Source organism: Centruroides vittatus, unplaced genomic scaffold (genome assembly GCF_030686945.1).
Source record: "Centruroides vittatus isolate TY-2023 unplaced genomic scaffold, ASM3068694v2 contig_1422, whole genome shotgun sequence".
NCBI classification, from domain to species: Eukaryota; Metazoa; Arthropoda; class Arachnida; order Scorpiones; family Buthidae; genus Centruroides; species Centruroides vittatus.
The window spans coordinates 588,756-606,196 of NW_027120892.1; the positions used below are offsets into that span (position 1 = coordinate 588,756).

A 17,441-nucleotide genomic window follows, 5' to 3' on the forward strand; every position below is an offset into this window, starting at 1 on the left:
AATACTTTTGTAAGAAACTAAATTAATTTGTTGTAAAAATAGTAGCCAGTATTTATAATAGAATCTAATTATTCTTCAATAACACTAAATGAGTACTTTAAATAAAACAGCATAGCTTACTTTTTCTATAACTATGTTCAGTAGTTGCATATAAGAAAGCATTTATTTATATACATAAAGTAACTTGAAATTGCAATTTTATTCATAAATAAAGTTACACAGAAAAAGAATACGAAGACAGTTTAACATTCTTAATACATCAGTAAAACCTTTTTTAAAAAGTCATATCTGGAAGCTGTTAAGATGTCAGTACACTTACTTAACATGCTTGTAATATTGACATGTATAAAGTTAAACAATTTGTAAATGTAAACTGACCGAATGACAAAATTATTCTACAATCTACTGATTTTTTCTCATTAATTGTTCTCAATCAACAAGTTCCTTACACGCGCTTAAGTTTCTACTCCACAACTTCTGTTGATAAAATAGAGAAATAAAATAAAAGTGCACGCGAATTAAGCCGTTAAATAATAAGAAACTGGAGTGAAAATCGGGGTAAAAATCAAACATGGCGATGTCAAAGACTCTGCCAGCGAAAGCGGGAAATCGATAACTTACCCGCTAAAGCATCAGCTCCCGCCAACACCCGGTCACGTGACGCGCATGGACCAATAAGTAATAGCGAAAGCGAACAGTTGTTTTATCGCCATTCGAAACTCGTTTATCGTTATGGCTTCCGCTTCAAACAAGAAGAGATTGCTGGAAGAAAGAGCGAGAAGGAGAAGAGCAGAGACAGAACGTAAAGAAATGTTAATCGAAGAAATTCGCTGTAGGCCGACAATATGGAATCGCCATTTAACAGTCCATAAAGATAAAGCGGCGGTAGAAGAGATGTGGAACGAAGTGGCATCATCTGTCAAACTAAAAAGTAAGTTATCGCTGTTGATTGGCTTATTTTTATTTTATTTTTCTCCTCTTCTCGTCTAAAAAGGAATTAATAAAAATAAATTTTCTGTCGATTAAATTATTATTTGCGCTTTATATGTAAATTTTCCGGAATAAACGGAGCGGAAACGAAATTTTTGTCTGGATGAGCGGAAACGATATCGCTGATTTATCACGTGATTTATTTGGGAGCGAATTTTTAAATTTAAAAAAAAAATTATATATATATATATATATATAAATTATTTTTTCATTTTATTATTAATTAATTAAAATTTATTTACGCGTATTAATATTTAAAATATTGCTTTATTTAATTTTTATACCTATATAAATATACTTTTGATTTATTTACGTTTTAACGTGTATAAAAATATTTTTTTGTTTTTTATTTTCAAAGAATTTATTTTTTTATATTTATAAAGTTGATTATATTAGAAAATAATAAAAAATAAATGTTAATAATTATGTTAAAGATTCTGCTTAATTTATTTTTGTTACGCTTTACAATTCGATATTTAATTTGTAATTTAAATACCTTGCTTTTTATTTTTTCAATTTTTAGTCATTAATATTTTATCACTAAGAATTTTCTTTACGAAAAGTCGGAATTTTAAAAATATCAAATTTAAATTAAATTGTTTAAAAATAATAATCCATTTAAATGTTGAAATAATGGCAATGAATTATGTAATTTTTCTCCCCTCCCTGTTTGTAATTCGAGCTGCAGGTTTTCCTTACGGAATTTTAATGTTTCAGCGGTCTGTCCGAAGTTCTTTGAAACACGATGATGTTGACGGGCGTCGCCATTTTTTTTTTATCACTCACGTGACACTGAAAATATTTTACATGTTTATTGTATTAATTTAAAAATTTATTACTTATTAATATAAATTAATACATTTTTATATGTACAAATTATTAAAAACTAAAAAAACATTAACATTATTTTGAAATTTTTAAGATACAATTATTTTGCTAATTTTATAATTCAATTTATATTAATATACAATTAATATGAGATAGTTTAATAATTTTAAGGTTTTAGAATTTTTCCTTGAAATTCATGTAAAGAAAAGAAATTAGAGAAAATTCCACTTAAAAATTCTAAATAAAATTCTACAAATTGAAAATAAATAAATTACATGGTACATTTTAATTAAACATTTCTGAAGAAATGTTTAATTAAAATGTTTTTTCAGCTTGTTATGGAGGATTTATTAAAATATAACATGTTTAATTTATTTATTAATAGTTTTCTGCTAATAAATAATTAGCAGAGAAATAGTCTTTCCTAGAATAAGAGTTGGGCAGATGTTAAAATGTCTACATATGCAAAAGAAAATAATTCCCTATTCATTATGAATTACAACATAATGCATAATGTAATCTGACAACTGCTACTTAACAACTGATTTTTATATGCATAATGTATTTTAGTAAACTATAAGATGTGTTTAAACCATTATAATATATTTGAAATATCTGAAATTTTGCAAGAGATTTGAGCTATAAAAAAAAACAATGATGTTACACAAGTCGTAAAATCATATTTGATTTGCCAACATCACCATTTTGAAGAATTTTTGTTGCTTAGATATGGTGGCGGAGTGGTGGACATTAAAGATCCAGCTTGTCGGTTCCTTCTTATACTCGGAAATACTGTACTGTATATGTGAAAATTAATACCGGTATATCATGTAATGTATAAAATTAATGACAGCTGGATGGCTAAGATGGTAAATGATGTCACTCTATTGCACAAAGAATGCAAGGCTTGAATATATGTTATTCAAAAATTTTCATTAATGGTTTGATCTGGATATATCAAACCTGACCCCTCACTATCTAACTGATCTAATGTGGATCTGGCCAAATGGACTTGAACAAATAAAGAAAAAAAAAGAAAAGAAAGAAAGAGAGACTCTTATTACTTTCAGAGGGAAATTAAAAAATAAATTATTATTATTATTTTTAAAAAAATTCATTATTTATTTTAATGTAGCTTGTCAGGAAGCATTGATGATAGTTTAGAATTTTTATGAATTTTTTTAAAATTCTTTTTAATTTTACAGTTTTTTCAAACATATTTTGTTTTATCCTTGGTTTAGAATGTTGTAAACATACTGTACTGTACATGCTCATATATATTTGTTTCAAAAGCTTCCCCTTTCACTCTAATTACACATATTAAAGAGGAAACATATTTTGATAAGATTATAAGATGTCAATTTTGTCATCTCTACAGAAATACAAATTTATATATCTGAAATATATGTGATTAATATGGAGCCTACCAGAAGCTAAGTGGGTAAAACCACTGAATGCTGATAGTTGGTCGTGGGTTGCATGGTACTACACATAATTGTAACCTTGCTAATGGGCTGGCCACTTGGAGTTTTCCGAGTTTTCTTCGCATTTGTAACACTTAAATATGGGCGACTTTCCCTTAGAAAATCCTTTCAGGAGTCAACTCCTCTTCAGTAGGTTGCTCGTGCGCCATGTTGTCATATACAAATAAACCTAAATCTAAACTAATATGGATTAGAATAAATACAGTGCATTTGATAGTAATGAATAGTAATACAGTTCACTGCCTATTATGAATTTACAATTTCTCAAGTCAGAGATTTCAACATAATATGCTGAATTTAATAGAATTTAATTAAGTTTTTTTTTTAAATTGAGAGTGTAAATATATCTTTTTATTTTAATATTAAACTTTCTTTTGTAGAAGAAGTTTGTAAAAAGTTATGGAAAAATCTTATAGACCATTTTAGAAATCTTTATCATCAAGCAATAATTACTAAATCAGATGATGATCCTTCTGAAGAATATTGTTTTCAAAATATTAAGTGGAATTTCTTCCACCAAATGCTGTTTTTAAAGGATATGATATCTCGAAAAGAGTAAGTAAGTAAAAGTAATTATTAGTTATCTGTTAACCTTAAACAAAATTTCCTAATAAAGGTTATTGAAAATGATGATGTCTTAAATGAATATCTTTGTTTGATATGTAAAAATATTCACTTAAAAGTTATTTTATATATAGTTTATAATTAGAGATAGAAATAATCTTAAAGATTAATTTATTTTTATTTTTTTTATTATACTTTCCTAAATGCTGTATTAATAAACAATTATGATAAATTCTCTAAGAATGACTTAAATGATATATGAATAAAAATATATATTTTTTTCAATTGTAACCAACATAATTTTGTTTATACTGTTTAATAATATGTAAGTGATGATCAGAAAGTTTTTATTTCAGTGCTAAAGGGCCTTGTAGGTTCATTTTATTTAAAAAGTTACCAATGGCATTGAGGAAATTGTCTCATTGATGAGCAATGCCCATAAATCATTAAAAATGCCACTTGGCTGCTGCATAATAAAGTCTACTACTGGCCTTTTCATGTCATTGTCTTACTGGACCCATCACTCTTTCAGAGATTTTTTCAGAAAACCAAAGGCTTCCCAGTTAAGGTGTCTAACTTCTGCTTGACAATGTTATCAACATGAGGATGCTTATTATGGTGACCTGTGAGAAGGAGCCTTGCAAGCCATTCCACAATGGTGGTTTTGAACAGGCACACATTCTCGTGCATCTTCACCATTCTGCATTGAATGTCCACTAGTTTATGTCCTGCAACCAAAAACTTGACAATAGCATGTTAATCTGATTTGGATGTATTTGGTAGCAATGATATCATCAGTATGTGTACTGGACATTCCATATGTAATTTTAAATGCAACAAATTCCTTGCTATTTGCACAGCTAGATGACTCTAGTGGACATGTACTACACATAAACTTGACTGGAGTGCTGCTCAGCTAAAGCCTTTTGATCATACCTTACATACATAGAATAATATCATCATCATAATTACACAAAATTATCTTATAATTCTGTGTAATAATTTTCAGTTGTAATGAACATAACTAACCACATAATTTTGTTTTTAACAATAATGATAATTTGCCTCCTTCTTTTGACAATATTTTTATAATGCCATTCAGTTTTTATTATAAAATAAGTTTGTAATAAAAATTTAAAGTTAATTTTTGGTAACAACTATAGTTAGACTTTATTAACTTTATGCAATTATTGTTTTACATTTAAATGATTTTTATAAGTGTTGATCAGTTTTTCCTTTTTTTTTTTTTTTTTTAGCAGATCAACTAATATAACTGTGATACCAGATATTGACATTCAACAAGACTCTTGTACACAAGAAGTATGTATTATATATTATATTTCAATGTTTGCTTATATAGGAAATATCCAAAAATCTATTGTTCATTTATTTTAAGAAAAATTTGTCATAAAATTGCAAATTAATAGTATATTTCTTTCATAAATAAATAGATTATAAATTTCTTCACATTTTCTTCCATCAAATAAAGTAATGGCTGTTGAAATAGTTTGTAAAAAATTTTATATATAATCAATAAAATAAATTTTACAAAAGTAGTTCATTGTACTTTCATATCTTAAGAAACATCCAGGTTTCATTCTTGTAAACCAGTCTTCTCAATCAGTGAAAATTTAAGAATAGATTGAAGCCATTTCAGCAGGGCCGGATTAAGCCTCTAGCAGGCCCTAGACAAAATTTAAATTGGGGCTCCCATTTAAATAAGTTGCTTCTAAACAAATCTTATATAATGTGATATTAGCGTAGCTAGCATGGGTGACACTCGGTGCGGATATCGTGGTGTCACCCCAAGTCACACCGTAGTGTCACCCTTTTTAACTCTTTTATAAAACACTATTCAATTGTAATATCTTCGCACTAGAGCAACTTGAACGCTATACCGAAGATGCGATGTCGCGATGTATAAGTTTAGATTTAGAAAATAAATCATAACCATATATCAGGAATATTTCTAGATGGTGCGAGAGATCTCGTAGCATACATTACTTCTGACGCACGGGTGGCTGTTGACCTTTTTTTTTTTTTTTCTTTTTTTTTTTTTTTTTACTCGGGCGGAGCTTAGTAGGAATTCTTAATACATCCTTTTGTGTTATATCGAATTTCTTAAATAATTTTAACTCGTTTTGAAACAGAGAAATCTTTTGCACTGAAGCCGGGCTCCAGACATTTGTCTACTTTGCCTATTCGATAATCCGGCCCTGCTTTGCCTATTCGATAATCCCTTTCAATGGGTGTAAAATCCAATTTACACAATAAGATTAGATGCTTATCAGGATGTGTAATTTTGGTAGATCATTTATGGTAAAATGTAATTGTTTTAATTACAGTAGAGCGTCGATAACTGGAACCAATTGGGGACTGGGGTCGTTCCAAGTAGTGATTTTTTCCAATTTCCGATTATGTACGAAAAAATATATTAACCTGTCCGATGTTCAAATTTTTCTCCGTTGCGTATCGCTTCCTGTTGAATTTTTCTCTGTTGCGTGTCGCTTCGTGTTGAATTTTCGTCGATTTTAAGCCTAACGAAAATTTTTATAATAATAATCGAGGCTATTGTATCATTAAAAATTATTTCTTTATTTTGTACAAACAAAATAAATATATTGAAGAATATAAAAAACATGAAAATTATACTTTAGAAGTAAATTTAGTATCAAAAACGTTCGATTCAGCACGACACAGTCCGACTGAAAATCATTCCAGTTTCCGGCCATTTCAATTACCGACATTCCAATTTTCGACGCTCTACTGTATTTGCTATATTGAACGAGACTGATTTCCAATAGATCACCAATTATTATAAGGGAAATTTTACTATTAGACTGTTCAATTGGTCCTTTACTTCTGATTGTAAATTATTTTAAACAATTTATATATTGTAAAGTAGGAGAAATAACAATAATAAACTAAATAGAGTCAGGAAATTCTTAAACACGGATATATATAGTACCCAAATATCGCATAACTACAGAAAACAAATGTATTATTTATGTGACTCTGGTCTGGCCTAGAACTAGGCAACAGTCACATAACCTTGGTGGAGTGTATTACACCTTATGCTGTAATACACTCTACTAACTCCAGAGTAATAAACAAATTCGTGTACATCAAAGATGTAGTTGTTCCAAACACCCATAACATACAAAATATTAATACATTTACTGAAAAAGTTTGTAATTACCCAAAACTCATCCATGAAATAAAACACCTGTAGAGAATAGATAAGATACTTATTATGTCTGTACTTCTGCCTTGCACAAGTGTTATACCACATAGAAACATTTAGAAACATTAGAGCTTCACAATAACACATATACCACATTACAGAAAGCTGCCATACTAAACATACTGTCTTATGGTCAGAAAATTCTTAAACACAGATACATATTTGAATAGCATGTAAACCTCATGTAATAACTTTTCTTGTAGCTATGCATTGACCTTGCTCTGATGTATACTAGTATTAATTTGGTATGCAATCCATACATACAATAATAATAATAATAATAATGTAATTTAAATATTAAGAGCAATTTAAAAAATAATTATTATTATTATATTTAACATATACTTATTATATACAATTAGAATTTGTTTAAAAATTAATATATTTTTATGATTGATTAAAATATCTACAAATGTGAGGGCTTATCACACCAATGAGCCCTTACTACTATCTGCCTCACGTTTGCAGATATTTTAATTAATTAATTATACCAAGAGCTAAAAGCAACTTTGTAATATTTTTATGAATTAATGCTTTATGGTATACAGAAGAATCATTGATTTTATATACTCAAGATTAGGATAAATTTAAAAATTAATGTGTATTATTTTTATATTGATTTTGGATAGAGTTATTTAGAATAATGAAGCAAGAATTAGAATAATTTCTAGTTTTTTTTTCAGTTGAAGATAGAAAATGAAACTGGGTGTATTTTCTCAGTAATTAAAAAAGATAAAAATTTAATAACAAATAAAGTCTTCTATAATTAATAAAGCATATATGATTTACATTAATACAAATAACTGTAGAATTTGATTGATACTGTTGTAAAGTGTGTGTATGTGTGTATATATATATATATAATTTTTTTTTAATTTCAGGATAATTCTAAATTATCAGAAACAAATCATTTAGAATCTCCACCTTCTCCTGCTTCAATATGTTCAACACATAAAGTAAATAAATCTAGGAAAAGAAGTGCTTCCAATGAAGAAACAGAATTAAACTTTCTCAATGGGTATGCTAGAATATACTATATTTTGATTAGTATTATTGTAATTTTTTATATAATACATTAACCTAATCCTGAAGAATCTAGAAAATCTGTCTGAACCAAATGAGTTTTTAATAATACTAAGAATAAATGTGATATTGCAAATATTAATTGAGAATATAATTTATAGATTGATTTATTATTATTATTATTATTCTTGGAAAGAAATAATGTAAAAGAATTGGAAAGCACTGTGCTATGTTATATCCTCTGTAAAGGAAAGAAATTTTCACTTAAGAAAGAAAATTATTGTCCTATTTTGTGAAAACTATAAATTTTAGAGTTAACAATATTGTGTGCAATGTCTTAATAGTTTGGAATCATTAAAAAAAACAAACAGTTGGGCTCCATATTTGCAAATGTGTGTTTACATCTATAAATTTTAATGGTTAAATAATTTTAAATTGAAAAAGAATACAGTCAAGTGAATTGCAATTTTCAAATACTAAACATTTTCATTATTACTGTTTTTAATAAATGAGATATAATTATGTTTGCATATATGTGATTCCATTAAAATAATTGGTCAAAAATAAAAATGCGAAAACAAGATATCTATTTATTCAAGCTAAGGAATAGAATGGCTTTCAAAATAATTAAGCATGTTTCTAATTGTCAGGTCTGAATCAGCTTTTTATATGTAAATTTAAATAATCATATTGCAATGTATCATCATTCCAGCTAGGAATTGTCTGTGTACTCTCAAAGAATATTTGATCTATCACAATTTGGTTAACTTTAGAAAAAGAATCTTTGAATATGAATACTATAAGTTAATCAATGTTAACCAAAATATGGAATATTTTCTGTTTTTTATTATGAATCTGCTAATTTTAAGTTAATATTGTTTAATTTTAGTTTATAAAATAATTTTATTATTTGATGAATCTTAAAATGTCTTGAAGAAATTTATATCAATTTGTGATTTTGATTTAACATTATAGGCAAATACCTGTCCGAGATTCTTGTTTGAAATTTGGAGAGTATCTTATGGAAATACTACAGCAAGTGCCAGCTTCATTGAGAAGAAGGTGTGAAATGGAAATTTTAAGAGTTGCAAATATATTTGCAGATGGCTTTTCACCACAGATTGAAATCATTATTCCAACTACTACAGATATTGGGATCAGCAATGAAGATCTGTAAGTTGTGAAGTTAAAATTTGTAATAGATGAATGCTAAACAATTTATCCTAAATAAAGTACAAAACACATTTATTTTATATATATTTTAAATAAATGAAAGTTAAAATATGTTGATAATACTGTTCAGTATTAAATTTATATCAATTATTTTTTTAAATGTGGTGTAATGTTTAATTTTATATAGTCCTGCTTTATATCATGATACTATTGATATATACAATAAGTATTGCATCTAACTTATAAAACCATATTAAAACTGTCTATGTTTAGATAGATTAACTATTCATAAAAAGATACAGATAATTAGTTTAGTTTATCCAATAAAATTATAAGGAATGAAGATTGATGTCATGTAAACAAATGTATCATAGTTAGGAACCTGTTATTGTGAGCAATTAACTGTTTTGTTTGAATATATGTAAATATTGTAAAAAATTTCAATGTAAATATTGAATAATAGTAATTTTTAAAGAAATACTCATGGTATTTTTTATGTTAAGACAGTTTTATTGTTATTTTAAAGCAACTGTATACCTTTATAAAAAAAATAAATTTTTTATATAAAATAGTTTTTATTTATTTATTTAGTTCATCTACATTAGGAAATGTTGCTGGACACCACATCTCCTCTCCTGATAAATAACAAAACCTATAACAATATAAAATACATAAAAAGAAAATCAACTGACATAAAACATAAATGAAAATTGCAAAAAAATATAAATAAGTCAGAATACACCAAAAGTGTTTAAAATATTAAATACATATAATGATAAAAGTAAGACATAAAAATTTAAAAACAATATAATAACTGAGCTAGAGTACAGGATATTGCCATAAAATTCCTTTGCATAAAGTGCAAAAGAATTAAAATGCAATAAAATATGTAAATAAAGTTACATTTATAAACCACTAAGAATTATATAACTAATGTTCACAAGATGTTTTATAATGTAAAAAATCAACGTAAAGCAAAAACAATCTACATTGTTACATTGTTCAATCTACATCTACATTGTTAAAAATTTTCTCTGTATGGCTATTAGCATACTGGTATGTATGTAGAGCAATGATCTGTGTGGTATGGTATATGATATGTAGTGTAAATTAATTTACACTACATATCATATACCATACCACATTGTTAATTTATGCTATATGCATTTAGTGTAATGCTGACCGAATAGATGTGTACAAAATTTCCAACTCTTTACTACTGACAGACGTCTACTTGGGTTGAAAGAATGCAAAAATCTGAAGAATTTACTCCTTTCAACTCAGCTTACTAAACCAGAATGGAATTCTACTGTATAATTTCACAGAAAAACCTTACTGCTTGAATTATTTGAAAAACTGTTAATCAGATATAGTGGTATCTCGGTACTCAACCGAACAACCACGACCCCCGATAGAACAAAGTTACGGTTAATAAATATTTTTATTTTGTCATCAGTAAAACATTATCTGTGATAAAAATGAGTACCGGTAACTAATTTTAAAACAAAATGAAACCTTAGAGCTCCTTGGAGATTAAGAAAAGAGCAACCGGGTGCTTGGGGACACTTGCCCCAAGTGCTTTGATGTAGACATTCCTGCATATAATGATAGCAATCTACAAAAACAACAAAAAACCACACACACAACACACAATTGTAACTATCGCCAACATTACAATAAATTTTAGATTGTAACCAGGACTAGCCAGTGGTTCGTACCTTCGTTATTTCAGCTGAATTAAACACGAGCTACCATGGGCTAGTTGTGCCCTGGAATAACTTAAACTTGTGGAATAAAATGTGTGAGGATACTTCCGACGATCTGTCTCGCATCTTTCGATATTAATTATTGCTTTTTGTCAGCCATTTTATTAAGCAATGACGACCAAACAGTTGACAAATGAAACCATGATGAAACTTAGTTCAATTCAAGTTAGCAAATTTCTTGCTGACTGGAAGTACCCATATACTTTGTATTACTATATAAGTATTTTCTATGGATATTTAAACATGTAATAATAGAAGAAATTTGCGAATATTAATATATTCATATTATAATTAATTAAAATAAACTTAATAAAAGATAGAAAGTAAAAGATGCATACATTTCCTGCTTCGGTATTTTATTCTTCTCTTCTTCACTATAATTAAAGTGATAAGTTATTATAAGAAATCGTTTTACATTGAATTATTTAAACTAATATTAAAATATTTCCTATTAAAAAACAATTGAAAATTAAATAAATCAAAGTTTTTTTTTTCCTTATTCCAGTACATTTAAATTTTATATCAAAGATATAACCATTTAATACATAAGAATCGTAATATATTCGGCATTCTTATTTTTTAATAAAGTTTCGATTGTTTATAAACTGTATTATAATTATAGGATCGTAATTAAAACACCATATTCAACGCTGTCTAGAAAGATATTTAGCAGTCCAAGTGCAACCAAATTTGGTATTGTAACATTTCAGGACATTTAGAAGACATTTCCGTAAAGAATAAATTAGTACCAAAACTCGTCACAACGGCGTTTTTGACAATAAAAAGCAATAAAATACAAGCAATAAAAGGTGAATTCGTTGATGGCAGTCGCTCTGCGTGTTTACTACTACGGTAGTGCGCTGTTCTTTGTGGGCATTTTGGAACGACGGTGAAAGAAAGAAAGGATCCACCTGTGGCCAAGTGGTTCCGTTCCCTGAATACTGGTAGTTCGGTTGTGGGTTCGCGCCTCGCCAAGACGGGCTGGCCACGTAGAGTTTTCCGGTTTTCTCACGTCTGTAACGCCTGAATAGGGGCTAGTTACCTTTAAAAAAACCTCCCGGAAGGCATTCCCCCTAGGCAGATTTCCCATACTTAACCAAACGGACAGAAAGAAAGATGGCGGCGTCTGTACTATTGATAGTATCGTGATAGACGGATTTACGTTTTTAGAGAAAAAAAGGAGGGTCTTAATTGTAAAATTTAATCATAAAATGGATTATCTTACCGACAGAGCATTGAAAGTAGCCACGAAAAAAATTAGAAGGGCGCTACCATTCGAGAAGATACTTACATCACTGCGTGCACTAACTTGCAATTTCACAACTTCTAAATTTTCATTCATAAAATTACTTACTGGGCTTCCAAACGAAACTGTCTGAACCATGGAAGACGCTATGTCGCTTTCCACCGTAAACTATTACTACGAGTGGCCGTTTTTGCCGTCTAACGGCGCGCACTCCAACTAGAATAGGCCTATAGGAACGCGTTCCTCAGGAATTTTTAAACGGATGCCGCTCGTGCGGAGTTACGCGGAGGTATAAAAAAACTCACCCTACGTCCACCTCTGCCTCCACTGCCGGGAAGTCCATCTGCAACAGGTCCTCCTCCACCGCCGCGACCTCCACGTCCACCTCCACCGCCGCGACCTCCACGTCCACCTCCACCGCCGCGACCTCCACGTCCACCTCCACTGCCGAAAGGTCCATCTACACCGCCGAAAGGTCCACCTCCACCGCCGCGACCTCCTCGTCTATCTCCACCGCCGAAAGGTCCATCTACACCGCCGAAAGGTCCACCTCCACCGCCGCGACCTCCACGTCCACTTCCACCGCCGCGACCTCCTCGTTCATCTACACCGCCGAAAGGTCCATCTACACCGCCGAAAGGTCCATCTACACTGCCGAAAGGTCCGCCTCCACCGCCTAAATGTTTATCTACACCGCCGAAAGGTCTACCTCCACCGCCGAAATGTCCACCTCCACCGCCGAGAACAGATCCGTAGCTGCCTGCACGTCCACTTCGGCCATGTCGACCACTATTATTCCCTTCCGTAACTGAAATTATTATATTTGCTTTAAGTATAATTTTATATATTGTAGCAAATCAGTTATAACATCTTGAAATCCTCATTTTACAAACAGCCATATAAAATTCTTTTTAAAAAAATAATTAAATTCCTTCAGTTTCAATTAATATGTTTATAATCCATTAAAAATATTAATATATTGTACAATAAGTACAAGATAAAGTACTTACTCAAGACATCAATCAACAGAATCAAACACAGGCAAAGTAAGAATTTCTTCATGTTAAACGAAGATAGCTTCTGATCCGTCACCAATTGAAATATTTACAGGCTTGAGAAGTTTATAAATCCACGTTTCTCTATTTGTTTTATCTACGAAAAATCCCATTTATTGGAGCTTCGTTATCAAATTATTTAATTAATTCTGTAAACAAGTTCAGCCAATGAGAGAATTTATTTGTTAAGCTGTCCGTTGGAATAACTGAGCTACTAATTACGGATTCTGTATGTTTTAATACAGCCGGAATGTAAAAAAACGAATAAATTGATTGATGTATTAAGAATTCTTTACAAATGCGATAAATATACTTCATAATTGTCTACGTATGTTCATATAATAAAACCTGTCTAAAGCGGATCTTCTAAAAATCAAAAACCTGCCTGTACGGAAAATAAGTCTCTGAACGAAAGGATTTCCGGTGTAAAATACTATTATAAATCGGAAACCTGTATAATGTGGAAACGGAAAACTGTTGGAAATCAATAGCGAGGTTGAGGCCGAAGTTTTAAACGCGAAAACGTGTACGTCGGACGTTCAGCGCCGCTTTCCTGTAAACTCGGAAGTTTGAAAATGGCGTTTGGAAAGTCAATGGAATCATTCTCGACATTCCAAACGTCATTGTCAAACTTCGAGGCTTACAGAAAATCGGCGCTGAACGTCCGACGTACACGTTTTCGCGTTTTAAACTTCGGCCTCAACCTCGCTAATAACATAAATTGAGCAAAGCGGAATGCTTTCTCGTAACAGCAAGTAACTTGTAAATGATAAAAATCCACATTACTGTTTGTGACATCATCACAATGCCTACCGCAATTTTTAATTTATTTAATTTAAAGTATATACTCCCCACCTGAAATTAGTAGCGTCTTGCCCCTGTACATCACACTTTTCCTGTTAGTAACAGAGTCATGTCAGTCACGTATCTAACTTCTTTGCAAGGAAATATTTTTAAATTAAAAAAAAAGTGACATTCGTTTGCATCAGAAAATTTTATATAGTTAATCCGGGCCTCCTGCTACTAATCTTTCTACATCTTGTTTTAACTTTTATCTAACTCCGTACTCGAGATTAAGAAAAGACAGAGTGACGGACGGACGACAGTTTTTAATTACGATATTTTGCGCCTAGAACACATTTATTTTTTATCACAAACATACCACTCTTTATCACTGTTGTATGTTAAAAATTTTCCGCCAAAATCTAGGTCACGGAAGCTGTCTGGAAGTGTGCGTGACGAAGATACTGTAATTGACATGTGTACAACCCCCACACCGTCACGGAAAGTTCATTTTTAGTCGCACGGGTTTCCCTACTTTCTATAAAGTTTCTGATTAGTTTATTCGATTGATGAATGTTAATTATTTTATTTAAATTTAAAATTTCGGAGAGCACAAAAATACTGTATCAAAACCCTATTCGAGTTAAACAGTTCGACGAATTCGAGTTAACGGCGGGATGGCCGAGAGATTAAAGGCCGCCACACACGTTCAGGAAATCCTTTGAGGAATAACTGTGCAGGCCTGACCTTGAGGAATTCCTGAACGTGTGTGGGGAAAACTGTACAGTTTCGGCGGCCTGTACAGTCCACCGGAGTAGAAACGAAAAACCATTTGATTTTCCTGCACAGTTTTGGACTGCGCAGGCCAACTGAACGTGTGTGCAGTCGTGTCGTTCAGTTGTGAGGCCGCCGAGTAGTGAGAACAATGTCTCGTGAATGTTTGAAAGAATTATTTTTTATAACCTTTTTAACTTTTATTATTTATAACCTGAAAAATTAATTTTTCAGATTATAAATAATAAAGGTTAAAAAATTAAAATTATTTTCAGATCAAAAATTTCTCGAGTAAATTAAAATTATAAATAATTTTAATATTTAGACAACTTCTCAATTCATTTCCTCAGTTTCTATATTTAGAAAACATTTCAGTTCACTTCTTTAGTTTTCATAAAACATCTCGATACTCTTTAATATCATTTTCTTTTACATTTAAAAAAAATTATTGTTTTAATACCTATACCTGTTTAATACCTGTTTTAATGTTGTATTAAAACATGACAACTTAAAATAATATTTTAACAATAAGATAAAGTTTAATAAATTATTTTTAATTATTAAATTATAAAATTAATTTGCGATAATAATTTTTAAAATTAGTACTAATATCGGATGTGGTTGAGAATTATTTATATTTGCTTTTTTTTTTTTTTTTGTTCTAATATCGGAATAAATTAAAACACGACAATTTGAAATAATATTTGACAATAAGACAGTAAAATAGAGAAATAGTTTAATATAATAATTATTTAAATTATATTTGTTACTTATTTATTAAATATTTATACAACGTATTGATTTTGAAAATATCTATTTTTTGTTTAATTAAGAATTGTTCGTAAGATAGAATGTTGCAAAAAGAACAATGCTTTTTAAAATGTCTGTGGTAATAACTATTCTTTTTAATATTATCTGATCTTTGTCACCCAAGAAGTTCGATGTCTAAATAACTGTAGCTCCAGTTTTTAAAAAGACTTTTTCCCCCTATCTATCCACCTTTAAATAAAAATAATTCTTTATACGTTGAGAAATAATTTAATAAGTTTTGTAAATTACTATGTTCGATCCAGTCAGTTATATCCGATGGATTTTCGTCTATAAAATTTAACCCATGAATTTTTTTGGTAGTAAAATCGACTTGCCATTGATCTTTCGCTGGTAATTGATGCTTTTTAACAGAATCTATAACCCAAGATTTCTCTTGAAAAATTAATTTTGTGATCTGAAATAATGCCATTTAAAATTGTTCGTATGAAAAATTAATTTTGTGATCAGTGCTACCCAAACCATTACTACTACTCTTTACACAGACTTTTACGCACATGTTTTTCCCGCGTGTTTTAATACAATTTGTTGCCAATAAATATCTAAGAACAGCCAGTACGTCGTCATCAAATGCCCTGGCCGACTGGCTAACTGAGAGATTTTCCTCCTCGTGTGTGGGCGACAGGAAATTCTGAATTTCCTCAAGGCCAGGCCTGCACAGTTACTTTTCGAAGGATTTCCTGGACATGTGTGGCGGCCTTAAGATGGCAGCCTACCATTCACGGAAAAACGGGATCGAATACGGCGAATCGAAGAGTTCCAGGAATTTTTCGATGACGGTCCATCCTGATATGTCGGGTTCTGTCCTCATCACGTGGCTGCCTCATTGTGGGCCTGATCAAACCCAAAATAGATTGCTGATTTAAAAAGTTTATAATATTCGATTTTTTATGTTGGGAAAAACAAGATTCGTAGTATAATTTAATGACAGAAAGGAAATTTATTTACGCTAGAAAGATATTTTATTATCACTCGATTATCACTTCCTTAGAATAATTTGTAATTATTATTAATACCATTAAAAAAAATATTTATTCTTAGCATATAAAATTCCTAAGTCAAGTTCACTGTTCATAAATAATTCTTCTAGCTCCAGACCATTTTTTTTTAAAACTCTTTCCGCCCTGTGGGCACTAAGAGGGCCTCTTTTAGTAGGGCCATTATGGGTTCAGCCAGGCCCACAATGGGGCGACCGGGTGGTGAGGGACGGGGCCCGACATATCCGAACGGACCACCCCCCGAAAAATTCCTGGGGATTATTCGACCCGTTCGGATTCGATCCCGGGTCCCCCAGAGCGGTAGGCTGCCACCTTGACCGCTCGGCCATCCAGACCATTATTACTCCATTGTTGAAAATACAGTCAAACCTCTGAACAATGGAAATTGTAAAAACTGTCTTTTTCGGAGATGACCGTCGTTGGATGTCCAACATTTTATAAATATTTGTATGAATCCTTTAATAATAAAATTGAATAATTAAAATTAATATTCGTACAGGATGTAATTAGAAAAATGCTTTGTTTATTCTGCAGAAGTTCGTATTTTAATTCAGCTGTGTTGATTCTATTTCGTAAATATAGATTTCTAATTTAGCTTTTGTGTTCGTATGTAAACACATTGAGAAAATGTTTTGGAGAAAATTTTTTATAATACCTCAAAATTTATATTATTATGGTATTATAA

The 17,441-nt window shown here is 30.3% G+C and overlaps 2 protein-coding genes across 3 annotated transcripts; one reads left to right on the forward strand and one right to left on the reverse strand.

Annotated features, from left to right (window-relative positions):
* The first annotated feature begins 216 nt into the window (after window positions 1-216).
* LOC136968270 (uncharacterized) lies at window positions 217-9,829 on the forward strand. 2 transcript variants are annotated; one of them, XM_067262254.1, is made up of 5 exons: window positions 217-931; window positions 3,683-3,857; window positions 5,123-5,186; window positions 7,992-8,128; window positions 9,109-9,829. In XM_067262254.1, the coding sequence occupies exons 1-5, from the start codon at window positions 733-735 to the stop codon at window positions 9,308-9,310; spliced, it is 777 nt and encodes a 258-aa protein (XP_067118355.1). In that variant the 5' UTR covers window positions 217-732; the 3' UTR covers window positions 9,311-9,829. The 2 variants fall into 2 exon arrangements, with proteins under 2 accessions (XP_067118355.1, XP_067118356.1); XM_067262255.1 differs by having other exon boundaries at window positions 219-931; window positions 5,126-5,186.
* Window positions 9,830-9,907: 78 nt separating this feature from the next.
* On the reverse strand, window positions 9,908-16,223 carry LOC136968265 (uncharacterized). The gene is made up of 4 exons (XM_067262251.1): window positions 16,215-16,223; window positions 15,990-16,155; window positions 12,624-13,126; window positions 9,908-9,958 (listed from the first exon to the last, which is right to left on the reverse strand). Exons 1-4 carry the CDS (start codon window positions 16,221-16,223, stop codon window positions 9,908-9,910), a joined length of 729 nt encoding a protein of 242 aa, XP_067118352.1.
* Window positions 16,224-17,441: the final 1,218 nt, after the last annotated feature.

Excerpts from the sequence above, each read along its gene's own strand:
- LOC136968270 (XM_067262254.1), top strand. The coding sequence starts at position 733 with ATGGCTTCCGCTTCAAACAAGAAGAGATTGCTGGAAGAAAGAGCGAGA. Across the intron at positions 932-3,682 it reads ATCATCTGTCAAACTAAAAA|AAGAAGTTTGTAAAAAGTTA; the intron begins GTAAGTTATCGC and ends TTTCTTTTGTAG. Across the intron at positions 5,187-7,991 it reads AAGACTCTTGTACACAAGAA|GATAATTCTAAATTATCAGA; the intron begins GTATGTATTATA and ends TTTTAATTTCAG.
- LOC136968265 (XM_067262251.1), bottom strand. Across the intron at positions 13,127-15,989 it reads AACTGACTGGATCGAACATA|TTACGGAAGGGAATAATAGT; the intron begins GTAATTTACAAA and ends TAATAATTTCAG. Across the intron at positions 9,959-12,623 it reads GAGGCAGAGGTGGACGTAGG|GTTTTGTTATTTATCAGGAG; the intron begins GTGAGTTTTTTT and ends ATATTGTTATAG.